This window comes from Paralichthys olivaceus, chromosome 3, assembly GCF_024713975.1.
Source record: "Paralichthys olivaceus isolate ysfri-2021 chromosome 3, ASM2471397v2, whole genome shotgun sequence".
Lineage (NCBI taxonomy): Eukaryota > Metazoa > Chordata > Actinopteri > Pleuronectiformes > Paralichthyidae > Paralichthys > Paralichthys olivaceus.
The window spans coordinates 24,493,980-24,513,471 of NC_091095.1; the positions used below are offsets into that span (position 1 = coordinate 24,493,980).

At 39.5% G+C, this 19,492-nt stretch overlaps 1 protein-coding gene across 3 annotated transcripts in view; it reads right to left on the minus strand.

Moving 5' to 3' along the window:
- nlgn1 (neuroligin 1) overlaps positions 1–19,492 on the minus strand; it is a 287,458-nt gene that overhangs the window by 156,249 nt on the left and 111,717 nt on the right. For 2 of the 3 annotated variants that reach the window (XM_069522556.1, XM_069522557.1), the window contains 2 exons: positions 16,493–16,552; positions 9,003–9,155 (listed from right to left, as the gene is read on the minus strand). In XM_069522556.1, coding sequence (XP_069378657.1) covers positions 9,003–9,155; positions 16,493–16,552 — 213 coding nt within the window. The remainder of the gene's footprint in view (positions 1–9,002; positions 9,156–16,492; positions 16,553–19,492) is intronic. The other variant, XM_069522558.1, reaches the window with a different exon arrangement.

Consider the following 19,492-nt stretch of genomic DNA (forward strand, 5'->3'; position numbering starts at 1 on the left):
ATTAGGTGTTAGTATTTAGGTAGTAAAGAAGAAAAGAAATGTTATTCAAATAAAAGAAGGCAGGATAGAAGGAAGTTAAAACATCCTTTCAGAGTCAAGGGCAGACAGCATGCACATGCAATTACACTGTGGCCACTGGTTTCATTCAACCACTCACAGTAATGCAAGATGCAAGTCACCAGCAATGATGAGATGTCAGACAATGAATTTTTACTTAACCTTTACCGTACATTAATCTCAAAGTCACTATGTATTACATGTAAAATGTTTGGCTTTAGGTGTCACTGAGTGGTGCGCAGTAATTTTCATTGTTTCTTACCACAGATTAGTATTTTACTTAACATTTGAGTTTATCTTTGACCTTTGTAAATAGCACCTTGACTAAATCCAAGGTGTCGGTCCATTTACAAAGCTTTTTCTCAATATACATATAACATGCTTAGTTGTCATGGAGATTGATCTGTTCGGTAGTTATAATATCACCCATAGCACTTTTTGTATTCACATTCTTATTGGATCGATGTCCACCCAACGTTGTCTCGTAAAACATTGGACTGTTTTACCACATACTACACATTTGTTCTCAAATGAATTATTAAAAAGTGTTAGTGACATAGGTAAGCTCAACAGGTTGCTGCTTAAAAACACTGAAAGTGATATTTTTAATTCCACTTCTTGCAGTGCCATTGTCTGAATAAAACCAGCAACAATTAGCTACAAGTATTATGCATGCATCGACTGATTTTTGGAATCATCTTTTGAAAGATTGTATATTGTAACCAGAAGGTGGCTGCATTTGTGTATAACACACAATAAATCCCACATGCATATCATTGTGTGCCTAATGTTGGGTTGGTGGCAAGTGCTGAAAGTTGTGGCCACAGATGCCTGGCACAATTGAGCATGCCCAGATGGCCTTCTGTTATCCTGGCCTTTGCCAGAATAATCCGATTTCTGACGCATCCACAGAGCTGCTGTAAACCTTGCAACGTCAACTACAGCGTTGCCAGATCACAATAAGCATAGTGTTGCCTAGCTTTACAGCCTATTCACTGAATAAATCATTATGAGTCAAATGAGCTGGACAAGAACAAACTTAGCAATTGCTGACTACTACACCCCAATTTGAAGACAGTGCCAAGAGAAAGCAAAGTGGTGGAAACAGTCCTGGTGGTTTAATCACAAGATAACAATGCTTTTCATATTTAAGCCAGATTCTAACAGCCATTAGTCATGTTTAAATGATATTGCACACCCACAACATTGCAGGTTATCACAAAGACTCCAAATTGTATGAATGGTATTAGATAAAACATCTAACCAAGACAGCATGATAGGGCAGAATTTACACTGAAAATTGTTTGATCAAAACACACGGTGCGTGATGGAATTTAATAAAAGCTCTCATTCCATCCATTCAGTTTAGAAAAATACATCTGTAATCAAATCATCATCTCAAATATGAACCATTCTGACGGGAGCAGACGGCATTCTAATCAAAAGGCAAATTTGGGCCAATTTCACACTAAATCTGACGGAAAGTTATGGTCTCTGATCTGTTATCTTTGTCTGTTTAGTCTGAAATTTGATTACACTGCAGCCTCATGCAATGAAATGGCTCATGCGTGGTTACTGGAAAAAAGACACTGGGATTTCTTTGAACTTGTAGGACATTATCTTGCAATTTATCATTATTTCTCACTGACTGCCTACATACCTAGAGGCAATATAAAAAAAATGCTTGGTACAGATCTCAAATATCTTGAACTTTTTCTCCTCAGCAGTCATGGGATTTTGGCGTGGTGGGAGGGAAGAGTAAGAAATATTGCAGCAAATATTACAACATATCTCCATGCAGCTTATCCACTGATCAAAGCTCCTTCTGCCCTAAAATAGCTGAGGAAATGTTTGAGCCTCGCTTGGGTAGTTTACAAGGGAAGAACATCTGAGCGGAATGGCAAAGGTCTGCTGATGATACATTTAAACAAACACACACACACACACACACACACACAGACACACATGTATGACCTGTCAACGCTTACTGTCATGGATACAAACAACAGAGCAATGCCTCGACACTAAAATCATTTTGTTACACAGCTACATAGCTGTAGCCTCATTTTTCATACACACACATAAATGTGAATTTAAAAGAAATACTTTAATTATTATTGAAATGACATTGATTGAGATAAATTAGTGGCCTCAATCATGCACCAGTGCTATTGGTGAAGTTAAGATCACATCTTCCAATATCTTTCCTAAAGTGAAAAAAAAAAAAGTCAGAAGTGAATTTCACTCTATCCTGTGGCTAATAGAGGCTGTTAATTGTCTCAGTCAAATTTAGCATTTCTTTAAAGTACCTACATGGGCAAAGACAGCTATATTTACGTACAGTGTGCATATGGTTGCAACAGTTGCACTAGGAGAAAAAAATTGCAAATACAAATCCCCATGTTCGCTCTGGAAAAAAGAATTAGCCACTAATAAAGAGTCATGTTAGGCACTTTGTTTAAGGGCCAGGCACTTCCCACAACTTTCTGAACGAGCTGTGTCAAGGCTACGAAGCAAGGAAGGATGTAGAGGGGAAAGGGAGTGGGGAGGAAAGATGGCACAGAGGCACAGAAAGAGTAATGAACCCAAATCATTGGGGTATTTGTTTCAGGGAGCAAGAAATTAATAAGCATGAAAATAATAGTCCTTAACTCTTAGCCAGCAGGAAATAAACTAACAGGAAAGCAAAGGAGCAATTACTGTGGAAGGAGAGAGGGAATGAAGATATATGTGGGAGGGTGGAGGGTCGGGACAATTGGTGGTAATATTTTGGAAGGAAAAACATTAGGGATAATGCCTTTATTAGACAAAATGCTCCTAAAGCAAATGCACACAGGCCTAATTTGGATACAATTAAAACCATGCAAGCTGTATCTGATGGACTGAATGTGTGTGTCTGATTGTGTGCTGCATGGTGAACACCGACAAGCAGTGAATTTTCACAGCACACTAAATCACTTTCCCCAAAGTGAGACATGTGAGAGTTTTTATTACAAGATGAACACGAGACAATGAGACGACACCTACTCATCAAACACTATATGCTATTATATCATCATTCCAAATGACTGATGAAAAACTGTCTTTGTAATGTTTAACTAAGTCAAACATTTTTTGTGACATAAACTATGTTTATGTAATGTTTGAATGGCAGCACCGCATGTTTCTCTTCCTGCGCACTTGAATCATCTCTCTGATGAGTTTCTGTACAACAGCAGGGTGATATGAACACACTGCCAACAATCCTAGTCGGCCCCTAGCTGTGCACTTCAATGCCATGGCTGTAGGAGGTAACATACGGTAAAGGGAAAAGAACATGACGGCAACAAAACTGGTTGACATTTGGACCCACTTTATAAATAATGCCACAGAGAGGAAGAGTGAGTGTGCACTGTTGTTAGGAGAGAAGCCCTGCAGCTACAAGATCACCGGGAAGTAAACCACAAACCTGAAAAGGCCCCTGAAGGCACCACACAAACACTGAGGTAACACAACGTAAATGCAACTCACATCTATTTGCCTCTCACAACACAGGATATAAATTGCTTGATGGTGACTCACTGGAAATCAGTTGCACACACGGTCTATCACATCACACACTTTTGCTTTAGTTTATTTTGGTATATCAACATTATGTCTATTTCCACAGGTTTGTGACAGATTAGTGTGGTGGGCCTACATCTGCCTCATCTGCTGGTTAATAAATTGCACAGGATAGGAAAGGAAAACTGTTTTAGACTTAAATAAAGTCTCGGATGGCTTTGTGTGCAAAGACGTTACAAATATTTTATTCACAAATGTAATTTAATCATGTTTTAAAACCTATTATAGGCACTGTATAACACAGTTTAGTATAAATGAGTATAACATTGTGATGAATCACTGATGTACTATATTATTAATCTTTTTTTTAACAGCTCAATCAGGGCTTTTTTCCTTTTTCAGAGAAACCAATAGATCTATCTGGTACACTCCCTCAGCTTTTGGGTTCTTTTCCCTACATGGTCTTTTCTCGAGCAAGGAGTTTTTAGATGTGATCGTGGTGCTGAACACTGGGCAGAGTTAGAGAAGCAGTGCCGTGCAGAGAAATGGATATTTTACTGGCCAGGTATATCTTAAAACAATCAGAGGCTTGATGAATTGGCTGAATGGCTGATGTATGGGTGGAATGGAAGGGTTATTTGGAGAAGGTTTGAGTCAGGGAAATGCACCTCATCAATCAGCATGATTAAAGGTTTTGGCTGGGCCGAAACAAACTCAACACTGTGAGGGCCTGGCCTTAAAGGCACAGTCCACTGTTTGGAAGGACAACAAACAAGCCCCGGAGAGGTTTTGGATTCATGCATTGGCAGTTTCATTCAAAGTTTGTGTCTTTGTGCTTGTAAGAACACAACTATGTGTTTTTTCGGAGCTGTAAATCCATCCTTATTTAGATTTAATATAAAACTATTTGAATCTCACTTCCACATCCTCCACAACTGTCACTATTAATCATTATTATGTTGTATTCACAAAGGACACAGTTGAGGATAGGAAAGGGCTTAGGATGAAACTTTTCCATGAGAATATACCAATACTCAGATTCTTCTCACACTACTTCGTGTAGCACTTGTCTGGAAATCTGATTTCTGTAATGGGCAATAGAGTACTAATTTTCATACATAGTTAATAAATGATAAGTAAAACAAAACCAACCCGCAGCAGATTGTCCCATTATGAACCAAGGAGCAGTGAGATGACAAAGACAATAAATACTAGTTACCCTTAATAATGACATTTAGACAGCGTTATACCATGTGTTCCATTAACACCCCATCTGCACACTGGGGGAGGACTCCTTACCCATTAAACACACACACACACACACACACACACACACACCCATGGACAGACACTGACAGTAGCATACTATATACGTGCCCCATGGCCAAATCCATTGTAGCCAAGGCCCTTAAACGATAAATACAGCTTCGCGTCAGCAACTCTGCATATTTAAAGCCACTAATGGCTTCCTGCAAAGCACTCGCTCTTACACACACACACACACACTAAGCTAAGGAGAAAAAATATCTGGCGCTGGAGTAGGGAGTCCTGTCAGCAGTGCAGCATCTCCAAGCGAACAGGTGCTGCAATGGCTGGCTGGGTAAGGTCAACCACACACTTTAACCAGTGGAGGCTAACCAGCTGGCCGGAGAACATAATTATGAGCTTGGGAGACAGTAGGAAGTTATTAATGAGGAAATATGTTAATAGACTCCACACTGTCTGATCTTAAATCTTTTGGTTCCTTGTGAACAGGGCTCACTTCAATACATTCATTTATTTTGTAAATGTACCTGCATGATCTTAAAGTATCCCTCTGGTGAAAACCATGTCCCCTTTGTGCTTTTTTCTATAATAAAATACATATTTTGTGTGAAATAAGCCCTCAGCTCCATGACTGAGCATTTCCACCTTAACACTGCAGTGAACAAATGCCAGTTTGAAAAAAAAAAAAAAAAATGCGATCAAACAGTCTAGGTTTGTGATGTCAAAAATGTATGAAACCAATCGTGTTAAGTTGTGGGTGGGGCTCAGAAGCTGACGCTCCTCAATTAAAGGTGAGCTTTGGGGGAGGGGAGAAAGGGTGGGGTCAAATTAGCATATTCATAGATTCCAGGCACAACATGAGGAAGGAAGGTGTGGAGTTAGGTGTTTTCAGGCCATGAGGGGAACTTTTTCATGACAAACCTTCTATGTAATTACGAGGAACAAGGAGTAGTTGTGGGGGAGTAATAAGCTACTGGAGTGGGAATTTAAATCTTAACAGGGTTTTCTCATGTGAGCCAATCAGGCAGGGTCCAGCAGGCTACTTTCATGTCTACTAGTGAATGATGCATGTGGTCAGCTTTGAGTGATCCCCTATAACACCCACTTTGAATTCACAGCACGCACAAAGTCAAAGCCTACATTCCTGAGAAGCTATGCTGAATACATACAGTATGTACCTTGAGGGAAGGTGCCACATCTCCAAGCATGACTGATTTTATAATGAAACAACACAAGATGTGGCGAGCATTGGTGCCATCCTTTATGTTGAGAGAACTTGCACGCTCACCAAGGATACAAGGGTTAATAATATGTTGCACAATAAAGTCCTTAGTACACACTTTGATAGATTTTGTGTCAATGGTAAGATCTCAAAATAAGTACTGACTATGATAATAAATAAGTGAAAGTTTATTTTACTTTACTCAGCACAAGACTAAATTAGTAGATTAGTAGGCAAGCAGTGGAGCTACTAACTGAACTCCCTTATAAACTGACTAAAAACAGGATAACCCACTGGAAAGCCCAGCGGTTATGGGTCCTGAACCTACTGTTGCTCAGCATATGCTCCCTTGCTGTCACTCACACAAACGCACACATACACACAATCTCATGTTTGGTGAGGTAAAGCCGTATGCTCTTGTCCATTGCCGGGGGGGTAAACAAACACATAGTCTAATCTGAGAGCAAACAGCGGCGCCTCATGTTAACCAGCAGGGATACAGTTTCCCTCAACACTATGAGGCCTGCAGCAATTAAGAACTTGCACATCAGAGAGTGTGTGGGTGTGTGTGTGTGTGTATGTGTGTGTGAGTGTGTGAGAGAGAGAGAGAAAGAGAAGTTAATATCTTGCCATGTTTGAAATATCAGGTATAAAATGTGATTGTTATATTGCTTTGTTTGGTTTATCTGTTACTGATCCTGTCTTTGTCTGCATTTTGTGACGTGGTGATCATACATAAAGGAAAGATAAGCTTTGTTAACATATGCTGGACTAATTCAAATTGGTGTTTCAACCACAGTTCATCCTGCTTTCAACTCGGTTTTACTTTGGCCTGGTTATAGGAGCGCAACTATCATTTATTTTCATTATTTATTAGTCATAAAAAAATGGTCACAAAATAGGAGCTGACACCAGCTGACAGAAGCAAATGTTTTGGTTGATTTAGTGATATATTTTCAAATTGTAATTGATTTCGTTTTCTGTCAATTAACAAATACTACTGTCCGTAGCACTGTGTACAGCTTCTAACTTTATCATGTGAATGTGAATCTCTGCAATGAGCATGTGCACATTTGCAACCGTGGGCTTGATAAAATGCCTGTAAGTGTGAATGTATGTGTCAGTGTTAGCACTGCATCACCATCTCTGTATCAGTGTTTTTTGTCCTGCTTGCTGGGATATCCTCCAGCCCTGTCATGACCCTGAAAGGAAATAAGTGGGTATTGAAAAGGAATGAGTGATTAGTAAATATAGATGATGGAGTACTTTCTTTAATATCCACTTTTGTGGTTTTGGCAGGGCTTGAAGGTTGCTGAGGAGGGGTGGAGGGGGTTCATCCAGTCACTGACATTTATATTTTCAAGAGACGTGATCGATCGCTCAGTATGCTTCCACAGCTGGGCAGCTTCTGCCACGTTTAGGTTTAACATCAAAATCTTTCATCAGATCCTATACAAATAAAAACCAATCCGTACAATAGCAGTATTTACAGTGCAAACAAGTAGGTCATTTAAAAGAGATCAGTGCTTGAATAACAGATGATGAGCAGACCACCTGCCATCATTGCCATCATTAACATTGTGATTCACATACAGTTTCTGCCATCAGCATCTCAAAGAATCACCGTCAGGCCTTGATGCTCATTCAGCATACGCACAGACAAATATATGTACACACACACACACATGCCCCCAGATAAATGGTATTTTAGTTGAGTGAAAGGCTGATATTGCCCTATATCTTTATTCTGGTAGTTTAATAAGAAGGGGAGGAAAATCCCCAGCAACCAAAGCAACACGCATATAAAATTGGTTCCTTTCATTCAAATCAAATGACAGCATAATCTCATTTAGGAATGAAGCAGCGAACCTTTGTTTCCATCATGTGTCGCAGTATATATATGCCTGCCCCCTGGGTAAGGCAGTGACATTAATAGACAGGAGAAACAGAATTAGGGAAATTAGACCAATAAGAAGAGATAAGATGAAAACAGATTGGAAATAAAAATAAAAGGGGTTTGGGGGATATGAGAGATGATGGATGAAAGGCTGCTAAATATAATAAAGCAGGCAGGAAGGTTAAATGCATAAAATAACAGTAACTCTTCTGCCTCAACATAGGCCCAGCAAATATTTAGCTTTAAGTCTCAACAACGTTCTGTGTTTCGTCAAAATAAAAGCTTTCAAAAGCTTAATAAAAGCAATATTACCACAAGCTTTAAACAACATCTGCTTAAATCATCATCAACAGCGTTATGTCATAATCAGCCCAGCAGGCGATGAAAGTTATAAGAAAAGATGACACAATAAAGATTAAGAGTCTGTTTAAGCTTCCTAATATTACTCCATGACAAAATGGAAGGGAAAAAATCACAACCAAAAAAACCCCACAATGATTCAAATCAGCATTTGCATACAAATGATTGAGCTGTGATCAGAACGCAGTGATATCAGCTGCAGATTCCAGTTGAAACCAATTATTATAAAAGCAAACAGCAGAAAAGCCAAGTGAGCAGCTCAGGCTACGATTTAACAACCAGCAGTGGTTCAAACAAAAAGAGAAACAATCCGTCATTAGAAATAAAGAAAGATACATCTTAAGCTTAAATGCTTTACTAAGCTCTTGAGAACATCACAATGTTGTTCACACATAGAATCACCAAGATAGACAGAAGGGTTGAAGGAGGGAGAAAAAAAGAAAGAGAAACACAAAAAAAACGAAAAAGCAGTTGAGTAAGAGTTAGCTCAGGCGAAGCTTCACTCTGGAAATAAACCAACAGTGACACCAAAAGAGATCGATACAAAGATGGCAGCTAATGCAATCGCCCAGAAAGAAAGGAGTAAAGAGAGAAGTTAGAAACAAGGGGTTGATGACAACTATGGTTGTGCATCACACTTCACAGCAGGATCCTTACCTAGGACGCCCAGCCGGTAGTTTACAGTTATGACGATCACGTTCCCATAGCTGGCCAGGATGCTGCCGTCAAACATATTTCCAGTTCCTTCCATGTAGGAGCCCCCGTGGATGAAAACCATCACCGGCTTTGGGCTTCCACTCTCCCTAATGTCTGAAGGAGGGGAAAGGAAGAGGAGGAAGAGGAGGAGGTGGAGAAGGCAAAAGGACTGATTAGGTTGCAGATTGAAGGTGACAGGAAGAAATGCAATTTCAATACTTTAGGGGGCTTTGGCCACCTCTTTATATATAAATATTTAGATATTTTTTCTCTTAGTAATCTTGGCAAACTGGCTTTTTAATGTGGGGTTCTTGTTAGTTTGAGGCGTCAAACCATCAATTTTTCAACATGAAGGCCGTGACATGTTTTTGGAAAATGTTTTCTTTATTTATTAACCCATTATAAATTCAATATAGGTTTTAATGGAACAGGATATTTAACGTGCCGAGTTTTAATTTTCCTCCGTGTGATGGACTGTCAACATGCAAGAGTGGCAATCTAAACTGTCAATGCCATGTTGAGGTAAAACTTGTGCAATTAATCTGGAAGAAAATCAAATTTAAATATAAATATTCCATATTAACTTTGACAATTTTATTAAAAAAGCAGCGTGTTATTCAAATTATAATTTGAATTCAGGTCATGGTGGTTTAGCTGTCAGATAATTATTTGTCTAGATTTTGTGAATAAAACACATTTAGGCACCAGGGGAACCTAAATGAAAACTGCAATGGACACTTGTCTTTATAAATAATTTAAAAGAGATTTCATAATGTCAAGGGATCCAGCTGTAAAATTACACTTCCATCATTCCACAACTACACAATAATTACAAACACAAGCTATGGTAGAGGAGTTGCCATACTGAAATTGTATATTTCTACTAACAAAGGGATGTGCTTTTTTTTTCAATGTGTAGCTGCAGTCATCAAATTTAGGGTCAGCAAAATGTTTAACTTGCTTTTAGCACCAGAATAATCTGTATTAAACTGTGTCACATCCGATTGATTAGAGCAGAAGAAAGACAGGCCCTATTGTAAAGCTTTGGCCCATGATGTAGTTCTAATATGGGTTGGGTTGTGAGCTAAAAGGATGAGAAGACTTGAGGAGATCTAACAACATGCTGCAACCCGCGTTCAAAACAAGGTTTCACTTTCATCTTCTGTATCCCAGAGATGGAGCGTTTCATCTTGCTTCCTAACTATCTCCATCAGTACGTGCTGCAGCACACATCGTTTATCCCACTGATGTTTTGCCACTCAGGGACTCGGGTCCAGAGAGACGTCAGGGAGTCAATGGGGAATATAAAATTTACCATGCAAGAAAGTACAAACGTGCGACCCCTGAGTTGAAGTTAAGTTAAGAAATATATTAAATATAGGAGTAGAAGTTTCCTCACACGGTATTTTTGTAGTTATCCTAATCAGACTAATCAGGAGTTGACATAATGATACAAACAGCTCACTGAAGTGACGGTGGATTAGTTTTGCAATTGTGTAAATGTCCCTCCCTAATGTGCATCAATGTGATTTCAATGATGACAGAAATAATTACTAATGCAGTACTTTCATTTAGTATTATATATATATATATATATATATATATATATATTCTTCCCAAAAGTAAGTGTAAAATAGTCACAGCCTAAGAAAAAACTCAGTCGACAACAGAAAGTGAGGTAAAAAATGCAGCACATAAAGGTGATGTGTTTTATCCTTGTGTGTATGTGTATGTGTGTGTTTGTGTGGATGCTATGTGAGCGCCCTTTGCTCCGTTTCTCTCTCATTACATCACTCGTATCACTCTCTGTCCTGTGTAGTGTTCTCATAGTTGCTCTGCTCCCTGTGTTGCAGCAACAGCCACAGTGTAGCAGCACATCATAAGTCTCCTCTGGAATGCTTCCAGAGACTCCTGACAAAAAAGGTCATGGGACTATGGCAAGTGTGTGTGTGCTTGTGTGCATGTGTGCATGTGTGTGTGTGTGTGTGTGTGTGTGTGTGTGTGTTCCCTAACAAAAGATAGGAGGAAGGACACAGGGAGCAAATGATTTCAAAGAACAATAAGGGTAATGGTGATGATCATTATATATGTGATGATAATACTGGTATGACCGTGGTGATGGGATACATGACAGTGGTAGCTGTGGTCATGATGAAGATGATGATGATGATGAGATCCATGTTGTTGATGGCAACAGCCACCATGTTGATGTCAATGACATGACAAATATGACGGCCATAATGATTATGATAATGAAGTTGATATTGATGAACATTGTCTATGATGATCCTTTTGATTTCAGTTATGATGTCAGCCATGACAATATGATGACAGTGGCCACATGATAGTGTTGTCGATGTAGGTATTGTCAGGAATAGTATTTTGGTAAGGATGGTGACAACAACAATGACGACTATGATGATAATGAAATCCGTGCCGACAATTGGGATGATAATGTGCACGACAGCAGACAACCATGATGATGACAGTAATGGGACAAGTGACAAAGGCAGTGCTAGCCACCGTGATGATGGCAACTATGACATTAATAAGAGTGTTAACGCTAAAGTTTATGTTTCCCAAGGTGCCATGGTGGTGAAGATAATCTCGATAATGGCGATAACCAAAATAAGAATAATGATGGTGTTTCCAATGATGATGATGACGATGATAACATATGGCGCTGATGATAATGTTGCTAAAAATGTTCATGATATGCTCATTAAGACAATGATGATATTTGCAACAGCCATGACAGGGATCGAGATAATGATGATGCTGATAAAATCCTATAGTTTGATAATGATGCTAATGGTAATGCTCACATCAGCCATTAAAGCCACTAATTACCATAAAACTGCAGATGCTGATGACCAAGGCATCGAGGCACCAATGCTGGTTGTGAAGTGGATGCCAAAGATGAGAGCCAGATAAGTAAAGGTGATTGTGTTGATCATGAAGACATCCAGTGAGTTGAATACAATTTAAACAAAGAACCATGGTAATGATGAAGAGAAATAATGGTGATAATGGGTGGGGGGGATCCCTGGGATCTAATCAAGTCATATAGAAATAGTGAACTTTCCTTAAAGGTACAGTGTGTAAGATTTAGGTGAAAGAAAAAAATCTTATAAAATAATCCTAGTGATGTTTTTAATCGTGTGATCATCTAAATTTTCTTTACCCTAGAATGAGCCTTTATATTTGAATACTTTGTATTTACATGGGGGGGGGGGGGGGGTTGTTTCAGCTGAGGTGAGGTGAGGGGTGTTCAGCTTCAACATACAACTTCACCACTAGAGGTCACTAAATCTTACACATTGAACCTTTAAGAGCAAACACAATATGGAAGTTTGATGAAGGTCCTGTGTAAAATTACACTGCTCCTGTATGTGTCTTTGTGATCCAAAGTATCACATGAATATATGTGATGCATTTCTTGCCCAGCTGCTCATTTGCTGCAGTACATCGTCACAATGCCTTGTTGTTTAGGGCTAGAGGTCAGTGATGATGAGGTGAGGTTGCGATAAAATTCTTTTGGCCATGTTTGAGCACTTGATGGAATTACCTGAGTTTACCTTGATTTACTGCCTGAAGCAAGCCGTGGTGTATTCACGGAACACACTGTACCTTGAGGTTTTTAAGTTTCTGCAATCCAAGTCTTGCTCTCGGTGCGGTTTGCTGGCATCCTTCGCTGGCTGCTACTGCGAGACTCAGAGCCAAAAAAAACCTCTAAAGCCCAGTCCCTGCCTCCATTCCCTTAACTTATCAATTAATCCTCATTCAGCTGATTGCAGACTTCATCTCCTCCCATCACACTCTTATGTGCAGTGCAGTGAGGTAATGGTGTATTTGAGGTAATTTCAGGAACATCTAGCATTTACTCGTAATGCCAATATGCCCTTTTGTTCCTCTGTTTAAAGTGATTACAGTTTTCAGTAAAGGTGCTTGGAAACATTTTTTTTTTCTTCGCAAGCAGCAATGAAAGCTTGATGAAAGCTTGCTTTGAGCATTGCTAAAATGAGATGCAATCTTGTAGTGAATCGACCATTCAATCTTCCTGGGGATAAGTGTGGATGAGAGGATAGGTGCCGTGCCAGCCTGGAGTAGATCGTTGCTTCCTCCAGGATGAGGTTGTGATCAAAGAGATTCAGGTGCTTTAGATTTCTCTGAGCAAACCCTGAGAGATGCCCTCGGGCTGTTGCAACAAATTTGGTATCCTCTCCCTCTGCCGGTGTAGAGGACTTATCAAAACCTGCTGTAGACACAAGGAGCAGAGGTGTGTGTGTTTTTTTCTTTTTTTCTAAATCCTGGCTTCAGCCTTTTGGTAAAAGGAGCACACAGTGGGTATAATCAGTCCAACTGTACAGATGTCACTCTCTGCACTTATCCGTTGGGCTGTGTACGATAATCCGAATACAGATTTTTGATGTTAGTGCATTTTCATTGTTCAAATGCTGTGATTGTTTTCCTGACAATTGATTTCTTGCAACTCTCCCACATTTACAATCAATTTCGTCTGTGGCACAAGACGCAAAACTCATTATTGTGAGATTGCAAAATGCCTCAGGTTTTAGGGTCAGCGTGGAAGGTTAAGTCTACAGAGTGTTGGAGCTTAACTTATGAGATCATCCCATCTGAAGCATTAGGCCACTCTGTAACAAAACAATGTTTACGCTATAACTTGTTTCAGTCAAGTATGAATGGCTTCATTTCATCTATTAAATGTTTTAACTTCCACTGTATGCGATAGTGGCTCATGCAAATTTGAGGTTGCAGCTAAAATGTCGTCAGCAGGAGCCTGTGGGAGAGCCTGACGGAACAAGGTAAAACATTCCCCGGTTGATCTTTTATAAGCCTTTCCTCAGCTCCAGGATTGTCCTCACACTGTCAGCAAAATTTCTGTCCTTGTGCCCTCAAAGTAATATACATAGCGTATAGGAAGATTAATATCTCACAGGTATTGCTGTATAATACTTTATACAGGGTACCAGGGGCCCCATGAGAGCCTTGTAGATACCACAATTCACGACATTGTCACTTCTGTATACACACACTTAACCACTCCAGCGATATTTGCTGTAAAAAAAAAATTGAAAATCGAGCAAATCCCCAGCTCTCGGGGACTTTCCTGTTTACATCTCTATTCCCAGTTGAAACGGATTACAAACACCAGCTTTAGTGAGTATAAAGAGATTGTAAAATTCGAGGTTTGCTGGGCAGCAGTGGTGAGGAGGTTAGGGGGTGTCCTTGTGTTGACAAGGCAATACGAGGTCGAGGGGTAAGAGTTTCAAGAACCGAGGGTGAGGGGGGACCTGAGTTGATCAGAGACAGCCCAGATAGTGTGACTGATTCCCGAGCACATTTTCCTCTATATTAAACTGGATTAGTTGTCTGCCCTGCATCCTTTATCGAGATAATACTCGAAGCTTTGTAGGATTTCATTGAATAGATCTGTGTGAGTGTGAACTGCACGATTCTCTCTAATCTTATTGGTGTGTGGTGTGTGTGTGTGTGTGTGTGTGTGTGTGTGTGTGTGTGTGTGTGTGTGTGTGTGTGTGTGTGTGTGTGTGTGAACGCTCCCAGAAAAACAGCATGACGGTGCACATCAAAGGGATCTGGATGGTTGTGAGTCTTATTTGGATGTAATTGCTGTTTATTTTGTCACATTATGCAGTAGAGGTGCCTTATTAAGACTTTCTGCCTGTCATTAAAGTTGCACTGCTGCAGCCTTAAGGGGATGCGGCTCTATCTCAGGGTTTCATCAACGCCAATATGTATTTTTTTTCGAATATGAGTTTTCAAAGAGCCGCTTGTTTATGGCAACTAAGGAAAGGTCTGTCCTTTTCTATTATTGAGATTAATGGATTTCTGGCAAGCTGTCGTAGCTTTCAAACAGCGCCTAATTTAAATATCAAGAGAAGCTTTTGCAGCGTTTCAGTCCTTTAGTGTTTGTCTGGTATCACTGGATCCCTTTAGTATTAATTTTTGACATTATGTATCCAATGCTCATCAAAGATTAAATACCTTAAATGCAAAACAAGTATGTGAGGATTGTTCATGTAGTTTAATTGCATTTGACCCCAGTTTGTAGAATTGAAATCCATGTGTGCAGGAGCGATAATGCAGTGTTTCCATGTGATTTCATTCCAAACATTTACTTTGACTGAATCAGGGCACAGGTATATGATGCAACTATCACGTCTTGCATACGGTATGTGCTTTACTGTATATTTGTTCTGCACTGTACCAATACTCTGAGGCAGCTTGTACTATAGGGTGCAGTAACCTTCCTTACAACAAATCTTTCTGGGTTAGTCTTATGTCCGCTTTAAAAATTCATCCTTGCTGCCTGTGACCAGCATGATCAGATGTGATAAAACCACCTCCATCCTCGATTACCTCTCGACTCCAGTCTGTTACTCACAGAAACTGTGGTTCTCTGGAGATATAACTCGACTACTGAGATGATTTCTGCCTCTGGGGGAGCTCTGGTGCTCAGAGATGCTCGTGAAAATTAAATTGCAATCTGCTGTGTATGCAGTCCTTAAAATTTAAAAATCATGGCATTGAGGACCATCGCAATTACCATGTAATAGAAAATGCATTAAAAGCATAAAAATAGAGAGTCCAGATGATCTTGGAGCCATAATTGGAGTGATATCACTTGAATTTAGCTCCATCAAAATGTTGACTAAGTTATTTTTGCCAGATCTGTGCAATTTACTAGCCAGTCCACATTTTATGTAGATATGAAACAATTACTTTGGCAGTTTGAGACTTCGGTTGAGAGTCCAACAGTCACTGACCAGAAAGTTAGCTTCACATTTTGCTTTGTAGTAATTATTTCTGTGCCAGCAGCGTTAACAACCCAAATGTCTCTGCAGTAACCATGGTTGACACAGATGCTTACTCTCAGGTTGGCCAATATTTTGTTCATGTTGTTTTAGGCAAAGATCGTTTGATGTGACGCCCCAAACATGAACAGGTCTAAGTGTTAGTCGGTGCAAGCCAGTTAGCCAGTGGTTTTTCTTTTGTACATGATCTGATTTTATAAACGAGACGGATTAAAAGAAAAACATGCAAAAAATGTGTTAAGAGCTGGCTGAGGGGTTAATAGTTACTTGATCTGCTGGTGGGATGCAACATAGAAAAGGAAAGAAAAGGTAAAAGGAAACAGCAAATCCAAGCAGAGAATCTACAGTATATTACGGTATTAATATCAAAGAATGTGGGAGACATGTAAACTTTAGACATCAAGCTGAAAAGGACAAAACACATCCAGCCAAAAAAGAGACTTTACGAGTAAAGAGCAAAAAGAAAATGCCCATCACTTTCAAAAAAGGACAAGAAATGTAAGAAAATCAAAGAAGATAAAAAAATTGGAGGAGAAAGGGTAAGTTTGGATTCCCTTGTCATGCAAATCAGTTTGGCATCATGGGAAAAAATACCTTCGTCGTCCGTGCGGTCACTATCACCTAAATCATCAGTGTGTTTCTTTGTAAGGGGACCTATGGGACCAAGAAGGAGAAGATTGAGGAAAACATGGTGATCAAGAATACACACAGCCTTCAAAAGATGCTCTCAAAAGATAAGAAAGTATGTCAATAATCAATGTGTCTATTGCTCCTTTTTCTCTTTGGAAAAATGTTCAAACTGACAAGAAGACTGGGCAAACATTACCACAACGTCCATATGTTTACAGTAGGAATTTACTGTATATATATTCAGTTAAGGAGCAAGAAAAGACAAAAAATGATGAAAAAAAATGTTAGTTCTCTGTTAAAAATGAAGACTTAACTGAGGATAAACCTCTTAGGATCAAAACACATAAACCTCTTTGAAATATTGCACAGTAGCATCAATTACACATATCAGAGACATTATGTCAACAACTGTAAATGATCATTGAGGCAGAGAAAAAGGAGGACGCTGTAAAAGAAGCAGCAGTTTTAAGAGCAGACCACTCAACAGAAGCATGTGACAATTTCCCCCTGTTGTACCGTCAGCGTGTGTTGGCTGTATGTGAGAGCCCTGACACAAAAAACCTGCATGCATGTACACACGCGCACAAACACGCACATCCAGTGTCATGCATTGATTTGATTGCAGGGGCGCTGCTGGAAGCAAAGCAGGAAACTTTAATCATAGCAGGTACTGAAAAATTGACACATTCTTATCATTACTATTTTTTTCATTTTAGTTTTTTCACTTTCACTCCTCCTATGCCAACATGAACAAATACAGAATGACATACAGCTACAGTATTGTCCACATGGATTCATAGATTTATAAAATATTTAGATTTAATCACTCTTTGATATTGAAATATAAAAACTATGTATTTCCATTCTTTATCTAAACTGATAAACACTACACTGTTTCAGTTGATTTTCATTTCTTCAAGCAATGTGGTATTCTTGCTGTGGCTGCAAAAATAATTGAACTTAAGACGGCTGTAATAGCATTTAAGTAGCTGGTGGATTAGTTTGACAGATGAAGTGGTCAGCTGCTTCTTTAGTAAACCTAACACACTGATTTCTATAGAAGTTTGCTGTAGCCAACATAGAGAGACAGAAAAACACAGCGTTTCACAAAAGAACACACACACACACACACACATATTTACACGCATAGATGCACAGGCATGCTACATTAGATCTGAAAACATGCAGTCTTGGAGAAAGCAGTGCATGATAGCAGGGGGCATGACACAGAAGGAGAAAAACAGCATACTGACACACACACACACACACACACACACACACACACACACACACACACACACACACTCTCACACACACACACACACACACACACACACACACACACACACACACACACACACACACACTCACACACACACACACACACACACACACACACGTCTCCATAACTTCATTATTTTCTTGAGAGAAAGGCTCTAACCTCCCCTGCCTTAACCTAAACCTATAATCTTACCCTAACCTTAAAACAGGTCTTTACCAACAAAGTCTAAAATCTAAATACAGAAATGATTTACAACATGGGGACGGAAGGCAGGTGTCCATGATATAATTGCCAGCAGATTCATGTCCCCGCATACACCAATTCATACATGCACAGCAACGGCATCCACTTCGTGAGCTGTCATCTGCTGATGAGGACATGATGCCTCCAGTTCTTTCCACCCTCATTAGTGCCACCATGCCAAATAGCCAGAAGTTCAGTGCAAACAATTCCATTTGACTTTCCGTAAGTTATACAGCAGCCAGCTCCAACATGACACAAGTCAAACAGCTCATCCTGTGAGAAAGGTTAATGTTGAGAAATGTCTGTCTAAAAGGAATAAAAAACAAACTCCAGTAATTGTGTTGGTTTGAACATATGCGTTCGTGGAATACACAGCGAGGGATGAATCACTTCAAATGTTCGAAATACTTCTCACCAGTAGCTCATGATGATGACTCATAATTCCTCCATCATTCAAAATCCAAGTGGTTTATTTTAAGGCCAACCATCTCTCCCCAGCGACACTAAAGAAGAAGCCAGCGCGCTGCGTATCAGTCTGTCCTACAGCGTTCTCACAGCTCTCTTTTGTGAATTTGACAAGTAATTTGATAAGCGAGAGCTGAATCGTGCTTTCTATGTGCTGAATAAGCAACAGGGCACGGGAATCGCTGCTTTCAAAATGTGAGACGTCAAAGAAACACGGCACGTGTGCTGTCTAGGGATGTGTTACCTGTTTATAGAGTACAATGCGTAGAGAGATCATTGTCAAAGCAACACATAACAGTCAGGGGGGAATCATGTTAGCCTGTTAGCATTCACTGAGCTGAAATACAGACGGCTGTCTGTTAATACCGAAACAAACAGCACACAAGGAGTGAGCCTTTTAATCTGGTCATCATGAAGGTCTTCTTACAGGTTCAACACAAAACTCTCCGGTGCACAATCAAAAACCCCCACTGAAACTGAATTATGGGTTGTATCTAGATTACATGATGTCGTACTAGATTGAACAGAATATTTCACATCAATCTTAATCATGCATCAATAAAAGCATTGGGCCTTGGTTTACAAGAAACGTTTTTATATGTTTTCTCATCCAAGTAGCTTCAGATGAGTGAAAAACAACATTATTCATGTTGTATTATCTCTGGATTACAGATTTTTTTAATATATATATAAATAAAGTAGAGATATTGGTACAACATGCAAAGAGTACTTATGCTCACAGTGTGTCAAACCCTGTTGCATTTGAAATTAAACTGACATTGAAAAAATCTCAAGTCACTCTTCAGTGGTCTCTAGAGTAAATTATTTCCTCCCCTGCTCAGAACAGGAAAGATTTTATGCTCCCTAACTAGGTCAGATATCATCAGTATGAAAAATAAGTTGTGTCTTTAAAAGTGTTGTTTTCTTATCTAGGGTGCTGACATTTGTATTGTAGAGGTTGTGCAACACAAGAA